Source organism: Schistocerca piceifrons, chromosome 2, assembly GCF_021461385.2.
Source record: "Schistocerca piceifrons isolate TAMUIC-IGC-003096 chromosome 2, iqSchPice1.1, whole genome shotgun sequence".
Taxonomy (NCBI): domain Eukaryota; kingdom Metazoa; phylum Arthropoda; class Insecta; order Orthoptera; family Acrididae; genus Schistocerca; species Schistocerca piceifrons.
In genome coordinates, this window is record NC_060139.1 from 1,089,330,179 (window position 1) to 1,089,351,753 (window position 21,575).

A 21,575-nucleotide genomic window follows, 5' to 3' on the forward strand; every position below is an offset into this window, starting at 1 on the left:
ATAACATCTACATACGGAATTTCACCATTGTCTCATATGAAAAACAAGTAAGTTAGTAGTATAATGTGAAAGCAATAGTACTGCGGTAGTAAGTGTCTTAATGAATTTGTAGTGTATAAAGCTACCGCTAACTTAATATTATGTACTCACCAGAATAACTCCCAATCGCGGACCCTCTAGTATCCAGAAGTACGGTGTTAAGTTGTATCCCCACCAACATCTAGAAAAGAAACAACAATAAAACAATGAAACTATATCTCACAGCACCTAATACATATTTTTAAAAAAAGTAAAAGAATCTGTGATCGGTAGTTTTCACTGTGCTATGTTTAGTGAAGCCAGATGCTTGCCAATATGTAAGTGTCGCCCTATTTCTACTCAACCGCACCTGTCGTCATCACTGTATCGGAGGCACATATCCAGGTTAGCTTGATCTGGAGGTATGCTTGTTCCACAGCATAATAGTTCTTCCAATCTCAACATATAATGGGCAATGTCCCAACTGACTGGGGTTTTTTGAAATTCCATCCCTATTTGGTTGAAATAGGGGATGAAATACTTTTAACTGTCACTATTAAGGCAGTTTTGAAGCCAGACCTACGAAAAAGTATTTAGTAGTTTGTCGTTCAGAAATAAAGAAACGCGTTGTACAGCATTTTTGGAAATTTAACCATGTGCGGGTGAAACAGAGGTTGAACGGTTTATGTTTATGAAAATAAATCATTATTAAAGATCTACTGAAGTGTTTTTTAAAGCTACATCTACGAAAATTGCTAATTGGTTTATTGGTTACAAATAAACAAAGTACCCGTTTCACTGTTTGTGAAAATGCAACCTCCAAGGGAGTGAAATAGGGCCAGAGTGATTCACTGACGCACCATCTCACAACCCTGACCGCGAGGACAGAAGTTTGAAATTTGGAGTGGATTCGGATCTTCTAGTGCAGGTATCGTTTAAGAAGGGTTTGTTCGAAATTCCATTCCGAAGGAGATGAAATAGAGGATGAAAGTTTTTATGAAAATATCTCGCTATTAAGTACATTTGAGAGATAGAATTACGAAAACTAATATTTGGTTCCTCAGTCAAAAATTTTAAAAAATATACGTGTTTCAGCATTTTTGGAAATTCACCCATTAAAGGTTTAAATAGCTGGCGAAAGTCGTTTTGGAAATGAATCGTTATTAAAGAACTACTAAAGCATTTTTAGACCTACGTCTATGAAAATTGGTATTTTACTTCTCGATCAGAAATAGGAAAAAATACGTGTTTCAGTGTTTTTGGATATTAGCCACGTAAAGGAGTGAAATAGTGAATAAAAAGCATTGTGAAATTATTTCATCACGAGACATTTTCAAAGCTAAATCTGCCACAGCTTGTATTTGGCTTCTCTGTTGGAAATTCACCCCCTCAGGAGGTTAAATACGGAGTGAAAATTTTTAAGAAAATATTTCTTTACATGTTAAATTTAATGTAAGAAAAATATTTCACTTTTCGGTTTCATATAAGGAAATATGTGTTAAGAGGATGAAAATTCTTATGGAAATATCACCACAAGAACGCAAATGGTATGTTTAACATTAACCTTGGGCTCCAGTTAAAGAACCGCTTTTTGGTAAGAAATTACATTCGGAAAAGACCATGCTTCTACGACCTTCTTTGCGTGAAAAGTTTAGAAGATGTTGCAATTTGTGGATAACATAAAAAATTTGACTAAAGGAAAAAAAGTCTGTGCAAACCATATAGACTATGTAAGGCAAGCAGCAGGTGCTAAGCTAGTCCATAATAATCAGAAGGTTTCCTGCAAAGGCGGTAAGCTCATTAAAGTAATATTTTCGCAACTGAGACTCTTTTATTCAGAGGTAATCTATATACGGTAGCTGTACCAGGCACACAGATGGAGTGGGAAACTCCTGAGAATAGCATTCAACTTTTGGCCTATGTACCTTATCCATTTTTTTCCAGAGGGTGGATGAGAACATTGGAATACGATTGTGGAAGGTCTGCAGAATACTCATATGCGGCCGCCGTAGCGTCTGTAACCCATCCATGACGTGCAACAGATGGTAGTTATAAGGAAGTGCTACTTTGAATAGATTTACTACTGTAACCATTCATAGTCAAAAGACTTAAGGTTTAAATTGTCAAAAAACTTTTCTGGACAGCTACATAGCACATATAAAAGATAAATATTTTTCATTTCTCTTCAAAATCACTTCTCACATATACCGTTATACTGTTACTGCGGCAAACTTAGTATATTTATCGAAGTTGAGTGTTTTGTTTTTGCTTCCTGATAAAATGACAATCCTAGTAAGGGGAGCTTTATTTCGAACCGACAATCGATTTATTTTTGAGAATGAACAACGCTCTCAATTGTTTTGTGTTTTGCGGCCTTTAAATCGAAGAGTGAAAGTTTCGTACTAATATAATATAGAATAACTGACCCATATTTAAGGGCGAAGTGAGGTAAGTGAATGGTAAAGAACAACCATGTAAGGAAGCTCTACATATAATTTATGTTATTCCCCTGAGGCTACTTTAGACATAAGCAAGCGAGTCAAATAAATGGCCTGATGTGGTTGTCTCGACCGTAAGATTAACAGAAGCAGTGCTGCCTTGTTTACTACACACCTTTCTGTTACAGAGTGCACAGATACTGTGTCAACACACGCACCTAACAGCACCATTCGCGACATATCTACATGAAGGATAACCCACCCCGTGACTTTGGGTCACTGAGTCTGTACTGTAATGTTCTGCGGTTCTGAAATCAAGACAAAAGTTAAGAAGTACCAAAACCAGTGGATCCAACTTGAATCGACATTAACATTGCATTGCACACAGTCTGGGATGATTATGATGATGATGGCAGTGAAGACAAGGGCTCACCTGTTGGAGCCTCCGAACATGACCGCGGTGGTGGCGGCCCAGGCGGCGGTCATCAGCACTGGCACCCCCCAGCCCAGCAGCGAGTACACCAGCAGAAACGAGCTCTCCTGGAAGACCGTCACTGGAACAGCACCGCAGTGCCATACATAACTGTGTCCTAACAGCGACATTCACATACAAAATCACTCGAAAGCATTAAAATCGCTTACATGTAAAATCCAATTCTTCGCAGAATAATCGTAACTATCTTGTTTAACAAAAACAAGCGAAGCACCCATACGAAATGGGAGACTGGCAGCGTAGCCACCATCGGCGGGTATGTAAATGAGATTCTTCAAATTCTCCCGGCGTAGTTGATGACGAAACACACTCACGAACCAAAGCATTACACCACTGCCCACCGCGACATTGGATGCCGCCTGGTGGCGTTACGGGTCAATTCCACAATGCCAAGTCTTGTAGGCGATGACATCTCTGTCGGCGAAAGATTCAAGTCCAGGAAGATAAGCGTTTTCACAACGAACGATGGTTAGCGTAAACCAACCACTACCGGAATTTCCAGTAGCAACTTCCAGGGTAAAATTTACGCTGCAGCCCCAGAAGAATATAGGTCAATTTAATATAACTGCTTGGGCAGTTGTAGAAAAGTTCGTAATGATGAAAAAATACATGTATGGATGAAAGGAGTTGGTGTACTTGCAGAAAATGTTACTGTAACTGGAGACTATACTTTTTACTATAATTATTAATAAAGAGTGATCCGTGACGCGGTAACAAAAGTATTTGAGCAGAACAGACACGGAAGGAGGTTCACACTAGAGAAGATATGAACTACAAGAGCAAATCCCTTGAGATTAGCGAATCTGCCAAAGGGCCGATCATTATTGAAAAGAGCGTGAGAACAAGTATCTCGAAAACGGAGAAACTGTTCGTATGCCCACGTGCCACTGTGGTAAGCATCTACGGAAAGAGGCAGAAGGACAGTCAAACTGAAACGTCCCCTTTTGAACAATTATACATAAGACTGTGCTTAAACTGATACACAATATTTTTTAGCGCAACGCAATCTGACTTTCAAAAATCCCTACAAAAGAATGGATCGATCGGTCGGCAACAGGTCGCCTCAGGAATCCGAAATGACAGGAAACAATCTCGCAAATACTGTAGATTCAGGTTTTGGGTCCTCACCGTTTTCTCAAATAAGTCAAGACACATTTTCAGCTTGTCAAAATGTGAATGTTGCTGGTGCAAATGCACTGCCGAAAAGCATAGAGGAACAGATGCCAGACACTAATACATTATTATTGCAATTAATGCAACAAATGGAACAAAATCAGAGACAAATGGGACAAAATCTTCAAAAGTTAGACACAATGGAACAACACCAGAGACAAACACAGCAACAGTTAGACGCAATGGAAAAAAAGCTTCAAAAGTTAGACTCAGTGGAACATACGCTTGAAAAAACACGTGAAGATTTAACTACTGAGTTGCATAACATTGAATCGAAATGTCAAAAAGTCTGTAATGACGTAAAAACACAAATTTGTGTGCATTTTCAACCTATTTCTTCGCGGCATGAAAATGCATTACAGAATCACGAAGCAGCCATAAAAGAACTGCAAACCATTGTTCATGAAAATCATGAGACCTTGTGGGCTAAAATTGACTCAGTTGCATCTACCGATTCGGTTACGCAACTTGCAAAAACTCAGGAAAACTTAAAGGACACAGTAGATACTCTGAAACTTGGTTCAGAAAAACACACTGAGGAAATAAGTACACTATCGGAGAAAGTAGACGAACTTTCGGATCAGTTCACTAATTTATCTACGAAGGTAGATGATAGTCTGAATGACACAAAACCGGTAGTCTTTAATGACACAGAAGAGTGCGAACAAATTAGGAAACTGAAACAAAATCTGAATCAAATTAATACGCAACACCAAAGAGAAATCCGGGAAGTACAAGATCAGCTGACACAGGTAATACAAGAATTACGTATTTCAGAGGACACTGGCGCTGCAATACGGGAAGAGGGACATAGAAATACGGAACAGCCACAAAATAATAACACAGCGCATTTCGGCAGTTATGAAAGAAATTGGCAAGGTGCACCGAATTTTGAAATGGAACCGCCGACACGACGTAACAATGACCGATATGCTACTCGCCGACACGATGATTTTGACTATAAGCTGTTCATTACTACACGTAAATTAAAAACATTTAAGAATCCTGGCAGGGTCGCCATATGAAACGTCCCCTTTTGAACAATTATACATAAGACTGTGCTTAAACTGATACACAATATTTTTTAGTGCAACGCAATCTGACTTTCAAAAATCCCTACAAAAGAATGGCCCTGACTAGCATTAACCTATACGTTTCACAAATCGCTTACCTCACAAAAATCTTGGTTACTCGAACTACTGCAATACAGCGAGCGCCACTACTGCCAGCTAAATAAAAGATTCAAACTACGGAAGGCACTAACTATTGATAGGGATAGTTAGCAAATGAAAGATATTAATAGAGAACAAACAATGTATTTACCTTAATAGTCATATATAGCAGTTCATGACAAATTACAAAACTCCGCCTTTTGTCTCCCCACATCCACCACTGCCGGCGGCTCACCTCCAACTGCGCAACGCTACGCGCTGTTCACATCCAGCTGCCGCTGCCCAACACTACAATGGCAGACAATAATGCAAACTAGACACAGACTGCACACAGCACAGCCAGTGATTCTCACACAGAGCGCTACGTGGCGTTACCAATAAGAAAACCTAAACAGCCTACTTACAAAACTACCACTAGCCGCAACATAGTTGGACGTTCATGGCTCTTCACAGAACATGGGGTTCGGAGGCTTATCTACTCTGTAAAGTAGGATAGAGTGTGATCTGTGGCATCTCTGCCGAAAGGGCAGAATGTTGGTGCACGCACCAGCGTTTCGGAGCAAACCGTTCATCGTTCATTGTTGAAGATGGACCTCGGCAGCAGATCACTTCGACGGGTTCAAACGTTGACCCAAAGATATCGTCAGTTACGATTCAGCGGGCACGGGACGATCGCGATTCGACCGTCGATCGAGGGAAACATCCCGCCTCTGGATGAGATATGAGATATACGTCTGTGTGCAGCTCATATCTAGAATGCTACGCATGGCTGGTCCCATGCCATACATTCTGACCCGGGCAACGAACTGGATTAGAAACATTTGCGATACGGGCAAGAAAATCACCCAGGTTCCGAGCCACAAGCACAGTCCCACAATCAGGCAGATTCCATGAGATAATTAGTAATCGAATAAGCTAGTGGCTGGGATCTGTAGCAGCTACGGTGTTTATTCCTTCGTATGGGCCATTACTTTGGAGTAACACTTGTACGCAGCAACAATCTGATGTAATGAAAGTTTACTTTATTACTGGCACTTCCTGGCAGATTAAAACTGTGTACCAGACCGAGACTCGAACTCGGGATCTTTACCTCGCGGCGTGCTCTACCATCTGAGCTACCCAAGCATGACTCACGACCCATCCTCACAGCTTCAATTTTGCCAGTACCTCGTCTCCTACCTTCCAAACTTCAGCGAAGCTCTTCTGCGAGCCTTGCAGAACTGGCACTCGTGGAAGAAAGGATATTGCAGAGACATGGCTTAGCCACAGCCTGGGGAATATTTCCAGAATGATACTGGGTACTTTACTACTGTTTAATTAAATAGTGATTCAGCTCATATAATATAGGTTTATTTATTCGTTGTTTGATGAAGCTAAGATTAAACTGCTATTTTGCTCATACAAGGTTGCCTTAGTGACATAAAACAGCTGTTCTTTACATCCGTACAAAGTACGTCGCACGCCCGCTTGCGTAATAACAGCAGCAGCGCAGTCCTCCACTAATAAACACGAAAATATCAGTTCTGCAGAAGTATCTAAGGATTCTTCCGAAAATTCCAATAGAGTTGCAGTTTCTCAAGAAGGCTACACGTAGCCCGCTACACTGGTCATACTAGTGTAAAAGTTGATTCGTTACTGCCGTCGCAAAGTCCAAAACATCCCCACCACGACTGAGGTTTTGTGGACCTCCTACCCCGCCGTACGTCAGCGCCGGCACGGAGACCTGTCTCTGAACTAACAGAGCGCTCCATTAATTCAGGCTGTAACACGCCACCACTCTCCAGGACAGGTTCAAGACCCACCCGTGGCTGGCGATAAGTCGTACGGAGACGTGGTGTGAATGTTTTACCAAATAGGCGCGCCTCCACTGACGGAACAGTCTCTGTCAACCTGCAGACTACAGGGCCCCTCATCATGCAAGATACTTCCAGTTAGCGTTTGGTATTAGGAATCCTTCCAAATCTCGTATATATATTCCACATTTGACGTTCAAATTATGTTTGGAAACATTTTCCATATTATCCTTACTCTTTGTAATTAAACAAAGAAAATGTTTACCGTGCTTCAAAAAGTAATATTCGCAGTAAACTAAAAAACGAATTGATTTAATTTTACATATTTTAAAAGAAGAAATGTTGAGTTTGCTCGCGGAGAGGATGAGAGACGAACGCGGCTATATGCCCGCTGCTTTGGCAGACAGGTGGCGCGGAGCTAGATAGGAGCTGGCGCGTGTAGCTGGCTGTCTAACTACAGCGTGTTTCAAAAATGACCAGTATATTTGAAACGGCAATAAAAACTAAACGAGCAGCGATAGAAATACACCGTTTGTTGCAATATGCTTGGGACAACAGTACATTTTCAGGCAGACAAACTTTCGAAATTACAGTAGTTACAATTTTAAACAACAGATGGCGCTGCAAGTGATGTGAAAGATATAGAAGACAACGCAGTCAGTGGGTGCGCCATTCTGTACGTCGTCTTTCTGCTGTAAGCGTGTGCTGTTCAAAACGTGCAAGTGTGCTGTAGACAACATGGTTTATTCCTTAGAACAGAGGATTTTTCTGGTGTTGGAATTCCACCGCCTAGAACACAGTGTTGTTGCAACAAGACGAAGTTTTCAACGGAGGTTTAATGTAACCAAAGGACCGAAAAGCGATACAATAAATGATCTGTTTGAAAAATTTCAACGGACTGGGAATGTGACGGATGAACGTACTGGAAAGGTAGGGCTACCGCGTACGGCAACCACAGAGGGCAACGCGCAGCTAGTGCAGCAGGTGATCCAACAGCGGCCTCAGGTTTCCGTTCGCCGTGTTGCAACTGCGGTCCAAATGACGCCAACGTCCACGTATCGTCTTATGCGCCAGAGTTCACACCTCTATCCATACAAAATTCAAACGCGGCAACCCCTCAGCGCCACTACCATTGCTGCACGAGAGACATTCTCTAACGATATAGTGCACAGGATTGATGACGGCGATATGCATGTGGGCAGCATTTGGTTTACTGACGAAGCTTATTTTTACCTGGACGGCTTCGTCAATAAACAGAACTGGCGCATATGGGGAACCGAAAAGCCCCATGTTGCAGTCCCATCGTCCCTGCATCCTCAAAAAAAACTGGTCTGGGCCGCCATTTCTTCCAAAGGAATCATTGGCTCATTTTTCAGATCCGAAACGATTACTGCATCACGCTATCTGGACATTCTTCGTGAATTTGTGGCGGTACAAACTGCCTTAGACGACACTGCGAACACCTCGTGGTTTATGCAAGATGGTGCCCGGCCACATCGCACGGCCGACGTCTTTAATTTCCTGAATGAATATTTCGATGATCGTGTGATTGCTTTGGGCTATCCGAAACATACAGGAGGCGGCGTGGATTGGCCTCCCTATTCGCCAGACATGAACCCCTGTGACTTCTTTCTGTGGGGACACTTGAAAGACCAGGTATACCGCCAGAATCCAGAAACAATTGAACAGCTGAAGCAGTACTTCTCATCTGCATGTGAAGCCATTCCGCCAGACACGTTGTCAAAGGTTTCGGGTAATTTCATTCAGAGACTACGCCATATTATTGCTACGCATGGTGTATATGTGGAAAATATCGTACTGTAGAGTTTCCCAGACCGCAGCGCCATCTTTTGTTGAAAATTGTAACTACTGTAATTTCGAAAGTTTGCCTGCCTGAAAATGTACTGTTGTCCCAAGCATATTGCAACAAACGGTGTATTTCTATCGCTGCTCGTTTAGTTTTTATTGCCGTTTCAAATATACCGGTCATTTTTGAAACACCCTGTAGCAGGCGATAACCCTGCTACTGGCGGAATGTGAGCGCCACGTAGAAAGCGGGTGTCGGATGAGTCAGATCTTTGCTACACTATGTCGATGATCGTCTCCACAGAGGCAATCATCGAGGCGAACGACGGCTCAAAACGTGCTGCGCGCCACGGATACAGGCTGTTGGGAGCAGCATTGGCTTATGGCAGACATTCTTCTGCGCTTCCTTGGGACCTGTGATGGTAATCGAAGACGTACTGACAGCAGTGAACCACAGGCGTCCCTACATGCTTGAAGTCTTCCCCGACGACGATGTCGTCTTTCAGCAGCATAACTGTTCGTGTCTCGGTGCCAGAACCTTGCTTCAGGGACCTTGAGGAGCATTATAGTGAACTCACGTTGATCTCTCGGCGACCAAAATCATCTGATGTAAAAGCTATCGAACCCACCTGCATCGCTATCGGGCGCCATCACATATACTGAAATCAGCGGCCCATTATTTACGCTAATTACATAGCTGTGCCTGGATTTCTAATACCACATACCGCCACAAGCCTACCATACAACTGTTGGTTCTCTGATACGCAGAATTCCGAAAACGAAGACGTTGTCCTCTTGTGTCGTAAGTAGCATTCTTTACTAGGTGGGGAGGGGAGGGGAGGGGGGGATGAGACATAAGTCCAGCGCCAGTGAAATCCGGTGCTTCACACTGGTGTATAGTTAATTAGAGTTGCAATTTCCTGTGTCAGGCAGAAATTCCACCAGAATGCTAGTGTTGTTCTTGTTTAGTACTGTTACCATGCCGAGTAGGATATATAAAGAGCGTAATACCCTCAGGTGTTGTATAATCACTGTGAAGTATACGGAGATGGTACGTGTTCTTATTAGTCAGCGTTTCGGCATCAGATCCAATTTGAAAGGAGCCCCATTCCGGGTCAACTGTTCGAGTCGAGTCATGCTACGTTCTGTTTTGAGGGACATTTAGTGTCTCGAAGTCTCACTACATGGGAACGTAACGGCAGACATAGTCGTCGTCAAGGTTGCGGTAGATCGTGTCTGACCAGCAGGAGCCAGGATCGCCGCACTGTACACGAAGCACATCCTAACTCCCTCACATCAGCGTCTGCCTTCAGCGAACAGGTTATGTACTCCCTGGAACTTTGTGTGTCATCCTGCACTATTATTCGGAAACTAGCAGCACCCGAACCAGGGAATTACCATCCCAGGTGTAGCCTTTCCGTAACACCACAACACGAATAGATTCGTTCGTAATTGTTCGTTGACTGGGAAGCTCGGACTGCTCACGGTGGCCGTCATACTGTGCTCACGTATAAATCGCAGTTCTGGACTTGCGCAGATGACCGTCGTCGCCGAATATATAGCGATCTAGTGAGAAGTCCCATTGTGCCAAAGTTTTGGAGAGGCAGAACAGTGTTGCTCTTGGCATCATGGGGCTCTTCGTGATTGTGGAAACTCTTGATGGCGCAACGATACTTCATGTACATCCATAGTCCTCATGTGCAACTCTCCTTTTTTTTCAGCAGAACAATGCTAGTCCTCAAGTGTCATTTGTGGGTCTATGGACTGTTCGCTTGATTTTGAGGTATTGTGCAGGCAACAAGATCCCCAGAACTATTCCAAATGGGTCAAATGGCTCTGAGCACTATGGGACTTAACAGCTATGGTCATCGGTCCCCTAGAACTTAGAACTACTTAAACCTAACTAACCTAAGGACATCACACACATCCATGCCCGAGGCAGGATTCGAACCTGCGACCGTAGCGTTCACGCGGTTCCAGACTGAAGCGCCTAGAACCGCACGGCCACACCAGCCGGCAACTATTCCAGATAGAAGATGTATTAGACCAGCTCGTATGTTAACTCTGTCCCAGAGTCCGTATCGAAGATACCAAGGATCTGTTACAACAGTTCTGAGAAAGCTTGCCTGAGAAAAGGATAAAACGGCCTTTTGCCAACCTTCCCAACCGAATCAGTGTTTGGATCCAGCGTAGACGGGTTGCAACGTCACACTAATACATGGGATGGCCCTGCCAATTTTTTATAAATCTGATTTGTCTCTGTAATCACTGTGGTTACATCACATACCCTTAGATCCCCTGAAGTCTTTTCTCGTTTCCTCATCCTCTTCTAGGTATCTGACCGTTTTCTTCAGGCAGTGTATTTTAAAACAGTTATACTTCCTGGCAGTTTAAAATATGTCACAGACAGGGAGTCGAACCAATAACCTCGGCTTTCGAGTGGAATTCTCTTACCAAATGAGCTATCCACGTATGATTCATGATCTGCCCTCAGTGATTTACTCCTCAGGGCGTGGGAGTGCATGTGAATCACATCTGGATAGCTCCATCGGCGAGGATATTCCGAACGGAACACGAGTTTCCGGGTTCGACTCCAGGGCGGATTCACATTTTGTCTCCCACGAAATTTCATAGCAGATCGCATTAATCTGGAAGTTTCATTTCAAAATTACGAAACTGAGCTGGCTTGAACTCAGGCAGAATTTACCCCTACGCGCAAACACCGATTTTCTACTAGAAATGTCGCAGTAAGAATCAGCAGCTAGGTCTGATCTGTTGCCGGTTAGAAGCATCTCTCATGTTCTACGCGGTGAATGCTTCACTTCCTGTCTTGACGCAAACCTCAACTGATCATCAGTACGGTTGAACATCCTGAAAAGTACTATGGAAAATGTGTACTCAATATGACTGATGACTGTTGCTGCTAAGCACATATACATGGTGTATGACAGTTACAATTGACACGGGTGAAGATATTATAGAGGAAATAATTACACATTTTAAACAGAATTACGTAAAGAAATAGGAGCTTCACAGACCTGTGACAGCGTTGTGGAGGTAGAGCCCCTCGACGAACATCCACATGAACATGGACGTGCGGGCGTACTCCAGCAGCACATACGACGCCTCGCATAACACAGGCTGGAAGAACAAGAACAGTGATTAATCAGATAATTTAATAAACCTGTGAGCAATTGAGTATCCGGTTCTCATAACATACAATTAGAAAAAATCTAATTAATGGTTGCATTTTTAAATATTTGCCTACTATGTGTTTGTCCCCCCATGAACCATGGACCTTGCCGTTGGTGGGGAGGCTTGCGTGCCTCAGCGATACAGATAGCCGTACCGTAGGTGCAACCACAACGGAGGGGTGTCTGTTGAGAGGCCAGACAAACGTGTGGTTCCTGAAGAGGGGCAGCAGCCTTTTCAGTAGTTGCAAGGGCAACAGTCTGGATGATTGACTGATCTGGCCTTGTAACAATAACCAAAACGGCCTTGCTGTGCTGGTACTGCGAACGGCTGAAAGCAAGGGGAAACTACAGCCGTAATTTTTCCCGAGGGCATGCAGCTTTACTGTATGATTACATGATGATGGCGTCCTCTTGGGTAAAATATTCCGGAGGTAAAATAGTCCCCCATTCGGATCTCCGGGCGGGGACTACTCAAGAGGATGTCGTTATCAGGAGAAAGAAAACTGGCGTTCTACGGATCGGAGCGTGGAATGTCAGATCCCTTAATCGGGCAGGTAGGTTAGAAAATTTAAAAAGGGAAATAGATAGGTTGAAGTTAGATATAGTGGGAATTAGTGAAGTTCGGTGGCAGGAGGAACAAGACTTCTGGTCAGGTGACTACAGGGTTATAAACACAAAATCAAATAGGGGTAATGCAGGAGTAGGTTTAATAATGAATAGGAAAATAGGAATGCGGGTAAGCTACTACAAACAGCACAGTGAACGCATTATTGTGGCCAAGATAGATACGAAGCACACGCCTACTACAGTAGTACAAGTTTATATGCCAACTAGCTCTGCAGATGACGAAGAAATTGAAGAAATATATAATGAAATAAAAGAAATTATTCAGATTGTGAAGGGAGACGAAAATTTAATAGTCATGGGTGACTGGAATTCGAGTGTAGGAAATGGGAGAGAAGGAAACATAGTAGGTGAATATGGATTGGGGGACAGAAATGAAAGAGGAAGCCGCCTGGTCGAATTTTGCACAGAGCACAACATAATCATAACTAACACTTGGTTTAAGAATCATGAAAGAAGGTTGTATACATGGAAGAACCCTGGAGATACTAAAAGGTATCAGATAGATTATATAATGGTAAGACAGAGATTTAGGAACCAGGTTTTAAATTGTAAGACATTTCCAGGGGCAGATGTGGACTCTGACCACAATCTATTGGTTATGACCTGTAGATTAAAACTGAAGAAACTGCAAAAAGGTGGGAATTTAAGGAGATGGGACCTGGATAAACTAAAAGAACCAGAGGTTGTACAGAGAGTCAGGGAGAGCATAAGGGAGCAATTGACAGGAATGGGGGAAATAAATACAGTAGAAGAAGAATGGGTAGCTTTGAGGGATGAAGTAGTGAAGGCAGCAGAGGATCAAGTATGTAAAAAGACGAGGGCTAGTAGAAATCCTTGGGTAACAGAAGAAACACTGAATTTAATTGATGAAAGGAGAAAATATAAAAATGCAGTAAGTGAAACAGGCAAAAAGGAATACAAACGTCTCAAAAATGAGATCGACAGGAAGTGCAAAATGGCTAAGCAGGGATGGCTAGAGGACAAATGTAAGGATGTAGAGGCCTATCTCACTAGGGGTAAGATAGATACCGCCTACAGGAAAATTAAAGAGACCTTTGGAGATAAGAGAACGACTTGTATGAATATCAAGAGCTCAGATGGAAACCCAGTTCTAAGCAAAGAAGGGAAAGCAGAAAGATGGAAGGAGTATATAGAGGGTCTATACAAGGGCGATGTACTTGAGGACAATATTATGGAAATGGAAGAGGATGTAGATGAAGATGAAATGGGAGATATGATACTGCGTGAAGAGTTTGACAGAGCACTGAAAGACCTGAGTCGAAACAAGGCCCCCGGAGTACACAATATTCCATTGGAACTACTGACGGCCGTGGGAGAGCCAGTTCTGACAAAACTCTACCATCTGGTGAGCAAGATGTATGAAACAGGCGAAATACCCTCAGACTTCAAGAAGAATATAATAATTCCAATCCCAAAGAAAGCAGGTGTTGACAGATGTGAAAATTACCGAACTATTAGCTTAATAAGTCACAGCTGCAAAATACTAACACGAATTCTTTACAGACGAATGGAAAAACTAGTAGAAGCCAACCTCGGGGAAGATCAGTTTGGATTCCGTAGAAACACTGGAACACGTGAGGCAATACTGACCTTACGACTTATATTAGAAGAAAGATTAAGGAAAGGCAAACCTACGTTTCTAGCATTTGTAGACTTAGAGAAAGCTTTTGACAATGTTGACTGGAATACTCTCTTTCAAATTCTAAAGGTGGCAGGGGTAAAATACAGAGAGCGAAAGGCTATTTACAATTTGTACAGAAACCAGATGGCAGTTACAAGAGTCGAGGGACATGAAAAGGAAGCAGTGGTTGGGAAGGGAGTAAGACAGGGTTGTAGCCTCTCCCCGATGTTGTTCAATCTGTATATTGAGCAAGCAGTAAAGGAAACAAAAGAAAAATTCGGAGTAGGTATTAAAATTCATGGAGAAGAAATAAAAACTTTGAGGTTCGCCGATGACATTGTAATTCTGTCAGAGACAGCAAAGGACTTGGAAGAGCAGTTGAACGGAATGGACAGTGTCTTGAAAGGAGGATATAAGATGAACATCAACAAAAGCAAAACAAGGATAATGAAATGTAGTCTAATTAAGTCGGGTGATGCTGAGGGAATTAGATTAGGAAATGAGACACTTAAAGTAGTAAAGGAGTTTTGCTATTTGGGGAGCAAAATAACTGATGATGGTCGAAGTAGAGAGGATATAAAATGTAGGCTGGCTATGTCAAGGAAAGCGTTTCTGAAGAAGAGAAATTTGTTAACATCGAGTATTGATTTAAGTGTCAGGAAGTCATTTCTGAAAGTATTCGTATGGAGTGTAGACATGTATGGAAGTGAAACATGGACGATAAATAGTTTGGACAAGAAGAGAATAGAAGCTTTCGAAATGTGGTGCTACAGAAGAATGCTGAAGATTAGATGGGTAGATCACATAACTAATGAGGAAGTATTGAATAGGATTGGGGAGAAGAGATGTTTGTGGCACAACTTGACCAGAAGAAGGGATCGGTTGGTAGGACATGTTCTGAGGCATCAAGGGATCACCAATTTAGTATTGGAGGGCAGCGTGGAGGGTAAAAATCGTAGAGGGAGACCAAGAGATGAATACACTAAGCAGATTCAGAAGGATGTAGGTTGCAGTAGGTACTGGGAGATGAAAAAGCTTGCACAGGATAGAGTAGCATGGAGAGCTGCATCAAACCAGTCTCAGGACTGAACACCACAACAACAACATGTGTTTGTACGTTTGTAAGATGTAAAGCAAGAGGAATCATACGCAAAAAGCAACAGGGTAAAACTAGAATGGAGACCCAAGAATGAAGGGGTTAGATTATAAAGCTTACAAGACAGCGATGTAGTCTTTCACCCAGCTACTTTTAGTGTACAGGATGTCCCTGAAATGTTACGACAAACTACGAGGGGCTTTAGAAGATGTCTTGAGGAACAAAGCAAGGATAGGAACCCCTGCCCGCAAACGTCATTCAGTGGCACTACAGAGCGTCGAAGACCCACGCGTCTGCCACTAATCCACCCTTTCGGCAGCAAACGTGGCTTTATAGGCTGTTGGACCGAAGGTGGAAGCGTAGACAGGCCTTGTCTCTTGTGAGTGAGGTGATCTCTTGCTTGACAAATGACAGTTTGGGGCACGTTTCTCCATTAGCTGTTTATTTTTCTCCTGGAACGCTCAAAAATCTGCGACGATTTCGGTACATAGGAGAAAAAGAAACTAATCATGGTAAATGCGTGTCCGAAGTCGTCATCCACCAAAGCAACGAAGTTTCGCATTTATAGAAAACATGGCCTGTCTACGCAACATGTGGCCCCATCTTGTCCAATGGCGTTCGTGGCAATCTATCACTGAATAACGAACACAGCGAGACTTTCCGCCTACGGTCCGTCAGCGTACAAAGTCAGATTTGTTGTCGAGAGTGTGACCTAGTGGTAGCTGCCGGCGTCTACAACTTATACGCTCTGTAGCGTCCCTGGATCACGATTCCGGCCACGGATTCTTATCCTCGATTTGTCCCTCAAGACACGCTCGGAATCTGTCGGTACGTTCCTGGGACAACCTGTGTACATCGAAGAAGCAATGACGGAAATAAAAGAAAGATCAAAGAGTGCCATCAAAAATCAGGGTGAATCAATATCACTGATAAAATTCGCTGGCTGCATTGCTGTTCGTTCTGAGATTCAGTTGCAACTGCAGGGACTGTTGAAGGGAATGAACAGTCTAACAACTAAACACTGTGGATTGAATATAAACCGAGGAGGAGGAATGTAATCAGGGTGGCAGAAATGAGACTAGCATTAAACTCAGCATCAAACTTGAGGCTCAAGTAACAGGAAATGTTAGTTCTTCTATCTTGGAAGCAAAATAATGCATGACAGATGAATCAAAGAGAGCATAACAAACAGACTATTCCACACAAAGACGGTATTTCTCGCTAAAATGTCTCTGCTAATTTCTGACTGTAACTCTAAAACGCACGAAAGTATAGCTCTCACGCGATGTGGAGTGGTCTGTGATCATAAGGTGCCCAAGCCTTTCGAAACCGTTCAGTGACAGGCCGGCGGAAACGTACAAAATTCCACCAGAACTGTAAAAGCAGTACGGCCTCAAGTGTAAGAAGCCAACACGAAAGCCCTAGAGCGACAAGAGAGTAATGTACATTGTAAAGCCGCACTGTGTTAAGTACTGTGTGGGCTGTATACCGCTGAGGGTAAGACGACGAAATTCTACGCGCGGTACTAAGAGTCTTACCAAGTCACTCAGCTGACCTCAAGTACTAATGCAAAGCTTCAATTGGGCACTCGCAGCACAGTTAGACCGAGAAGGTGGAGCAACGGGATGAGCATTTGTGTTGTCAAGACCGAGAAAGAGGCCATCATGGCAGGGAGAAGAGGGTGATTCCAGTTTAGTTCTTCTGTAGCTTACGGTTGGCACATCACTACCGACATCACTACTCAGTACCAGTCTGGGGGAGACGACAAGCAACGCCACCACCCGGGGTGATGTGGGGAGTCCTCGACGTGTCAGTCGTGCTGGTTCAGTTTTGCAGCTTCCGAAACGTGATCGCCATGCAGATAACTTACTGACCAGTAGAGGAGCGGTCACTGGGCCGACAGATGTCATACTATAGTTGAATTCTTTTATCTTGGCGGCTCGCGCATGGCCGCCCAGACGCGGGAGATTGCTGCGTTGCCAGTTGCACACGACGCACGCGCCAATAGAAGCAGCGCCAAAGTATAGCATAGTTGCAAGCTTACGTTCAGGGGGGAGCGCGCAGCTCATGAAGTAAAGCCACCACGGCCGCATTAACCCTTTCGCTGCTACAAAGACGTGCTCCCTGCATTCCGTGCTGTGCGCGATTTTGTCACTGCACTGCTCGCCTGTGCAGACACATCGTGTTCCGACTCATCATTCGATTCCACAAAAATTATTTGGCCCAAAAATTAGATTTTTACACATCTTCTTGACTGATACCTTCCCCCCATAAATGACTTAATTTTGTTTCGATGTTCAACGCAGTTATTATGCAGCATTAAATATAGTAAACCATTGCACGAAATTTTGAAGAGTTTACAGAGGTAAAAGTCCATAGAGTATACTTTCCTTATGGTCGATTTTAGTTGCCACAATGTTGAGAATGAAATGTGGACAAGATACCTAAATTTCATATAAAATTTACTGTATAACAATATCTCATTTAAGTACCACATAGGTGTCGTATGTAATATTGAGAAATATTCCGTCTTTCGCGACTGTAACAAGAGTTTTTGGCTTTATTTTAAAGCACTTCAATCAATCAAAAGGAAGTAGACAAAACACATTAAACAAAACTGTGGACTTACAAAAACATTAGGACCTGAATATACCGTCTATCAGTGAAGTGCTCTCATCTATGTCAAATATAATTTTTGTGTGTGGCACACACAAACATCATTTATTTGCTAAAACACTGATCAGCCTACACAAACGTTGAATATTGTGTTACCGCAGCACAAAACTACGAAAGGTGACTTGGCAATGGAGGAGACAAAATACTGTCCACTGAAGATGCATCAAAAGAGAAAAACGCGTCTGGTCTAAATAAGTCGCTTATTACAGTTGCAGAAGAGGAATATATTTCAGTACCATTGGTAAAACTGGGACTGTGGAACAAAAACAAGAAAGAGAACATGAGTACCATTGTGTATGTGCCATACCTTTCATTGATTGAAGTGCTTTAAAATAAAGCCAAACGCGTCCGGTGAAAATAAAACTTTTATTACCGTCGCGAAAGACGGAATATTTCTCAATATTGCATACGACACCTATGTGGTACTTAAATTAAATGAGATATTGTTATACAGTAAATTTTATATGAAATTTAGGTATCTTGTCCACATTTCATTCTCAACATTATGGCAACTAAAATCGACCATACGGAAAGTATACGCTATGGACTTCTACCTCTGCAAACTCTTCAAAATTTCGTGCAATGGTTTACTACATTTAATGCTGCATAATAACTGCGTTGAACATCGAAACAAAATTAAGTCATTTATGGGGGGAAGGTATCAGTCAAGAAGATGTGTAAAAATCTAATTTTTGGGCCATATAGTTTTTGTGAAATCGAATGATAAGCGTGTCAAAGCAGTGGGAACACCACATGTCTGCACAGGCGAGCAGTGCAGTGATGACAAAATCGCCCACAGCGCGGAATGCGGGGAGCACGTGTCTGTAGCAGCGAAAGGGTTAATGAAGAGACAAAGCACTAGAAATGTCAAAAAATTGCATTCAAACGAATATAATTCGTGAAGTAAGGCACTTCGATATTGTTTTTAAATAATGAAAATATTAAGCACCACACAAGGTTTCAACTCATAACCTTTCACATAGAAGGCAAACACCTTAACTGTTACGCTATCGCAGCTCGTCCACCTACAGGTGGCCATGAGGACTATAACACGTCACGCAAAATACTGACAAACACTGTTGGTATATCTATGAATTACTCACGCTTCGTCGAAGTACAATAGGAAATTAACAATTACCGCTGTTCTTTATTGCGAAAAAGCAGTATAAAAGAAAGTCTTCTATCAAGACATTGCTTTTGTTCTATTACTTTATTTATGACTGAACGTTTCTAAAACTGAAGACACTCGTCCATGCTCTGCACTGCACTCGTCGAGATCTGGCAACGTCGTTCTCTGTTCATTGGCTGACTGTGTTTTGTGACGTCAGATGCGCAGAACGAACCTAAACTCGGCCGCCAACATAAATGACGCGCACTTTAACAGACCACCTACTGACTTAAGAGTTGACGTTTAAAGCCTAGGTGCCACGTAATGGGATGCGGAGACTGCGTGACACTTTCTTGAAAATCCAGTAGGTTGTGGCTGCCTTGTTTGTTTACTTACAGATAACGTTGCGAAATTTAGAAGTGGTTCACTACCGAGTCGACGACTCATGGAGCGAATATTAATTGAAGTGTTGTGACGTCAGCCTAAATAGATTTACGTCAAAGATACAGCAAAATAAAATGGTGGAAAATTAATTGGTGGTGACTGTCAGACCTGCTGACCTAACTCCAGCTTTTCCCACTATCAATAGTTCACCTGAAAAATCTTTCTGTCTCCTTGAACATCGGAGCATCAGGGGTGGGAGAACCTACATAAGTTGTTTCAACCGAAAAGCGTTGCAGAATTAAGGACAGGAGGAAGGCCCCGAACAGCAAAGATGCCGGAAGTCAATTAATTTTTGTATATATTGGGGCATAAGTGGAAAATAAATGCGAGTCAGCCTTCACAGAGTAGGCAGCACTAGTCCGCAATGTCGGATTTTCCGTAGTGATACCCTTTCCTGCATGGGACTATGGCTTTATAAAAGAAGAACACAAATGATGAAAAAACAGTTTGTCCATCCCCTATGGAGTTCTAATTGGTTAATGTACAGCAATCAGCCGTGAGAGCTAGAGGGGAGGCTTTGTATGGCAAAGAGGGTAAATGAGATTCGGATACAAGGGGCGGTATATTTGGCAACTCTTAACAAAATTATATCGGCGTTTGGTGTGCAGTCGGCTCTCGGAGCATACCGCGAGCGTGTGTAATTTCGTCTATCACGGTACCCGTTTGCCTCATCTCGCTACGCAAACAGATCCATACCGTTATTGCCTATACTCGTCTTACTCCAAGGTAGCGCAGCCAGAGCATGCTTTTAGCTATGATTGTGGCAGACTTTCATGCCAATGTTGACGATCGATGCAAGACCAAACTGCGGCCTCGAGAGTCTGCTACACACTGGACTTCAGAACATGTTTTCTTTTGTTTCATTGCTTCGGTTAGTGGTTTCCAACCTGGGTTTCATTACCCTATGAGGGGTAAAATGAAATTTTCTGAGGGATAAAAACTAAACCATTTCACTGTGTTTGAGTCACGAAACTAAATTATTTTCAAAACATTATTACGATTATCACAATTTCGTAAGACTCTATTACTGATTGTAGAAGTCATGAATCACTACTTTTTCTGAATTAAAAGCATTAATGCGATGGAAGTTACATGTGCTTCACGTAATACGCTGTGCTTTCTCCTGTACATCGATAATGATAAAAGTCAGACATGTTCGTAACACATGCTGAATATCTCAAGAAAATGTCTACTCCAGCTTGTAGCTAGTAACTGCAGTAGTCCAGAAATGGCTTGATTACTCACTTCGAAACAGATAAATTAATAAATCAATAGCGTGACACAGCAGTAACGTCAAAGGGCTACTATAGTGCTGTACGCAGTGTTATTAGTATTATTACTATTCTTATTATTCTTACTATAAATGTCTGTGGTCAGACACAAACATTAACAGCATGAAGTCTTCCAGTTTCTGCCAGTTCAGAAGTAAGTAGTGCAGCAGTCAAGTGAATAGTAAGTACTGCGCACAGACTTCAACTTGGTTGATTTGTAAGTGGGGCTGCAGTGTGCAGGTCAAGCAAGTGCTGCAACGACACACACACAACAAACACACATCGCACACACACACACACACACACACACACACACACACACACAAACTAAATGCCATTCATCTGTCATTTTAAAAATAAAAGTGTTCGAAGAAAAGTCTTTCATTCGACAGTTAGTAAGGTTGGCGATAATGTGGCGGAACGGTGACAACAGACTGGGGAGGGGGGAGGGGCGATGGCGGGGGTACTAGCTAATGTCTGATTGCACTCGGTGGTAATGCTCGAAGAAAGGGTGGTAACCGCTGGCTTAGGTGATTTTCGTCCACCATAAACCCTGCTCCCAGTCTTTCAGGGAAGACTGCGCTGTTCTCTTGCACCACTTCGTATGCGGAGGGGCGGGAGAGA

At 42.8% G+C, this 21,575-nt stretch overlaps 1 protein-coding gene across 1 annotated transcript in view; it reads right to left on the reverse strand.

Annotated features, from left to right (window-relative positions):
* LOC124776148 (PDF receptor-like) overlaps positions 1–21,575 on the reverse strand; it is a 397,145-nt gene that overhangs the window by 75,730 nt on the left and 299,840 nt on the right. Inside the window, exons 8-10 of the mRNA XM_047250985.1 lie at positions 11,932–12,034; positions 2,890–3,010; positions 151–220 (exon numbers count right to left, since the gene is read on the reverse strand). Coding sequence (XP_047106941.1) covers positions 151–220; positions 2,890–3,010; positions 11,932–12,034 — 294 coding nt within the window. The remainder of the gene's footprint in view (positions 1–150; positions 221–2,889; positions 3,011–11,931; positions 12,035–21,575) is intronic.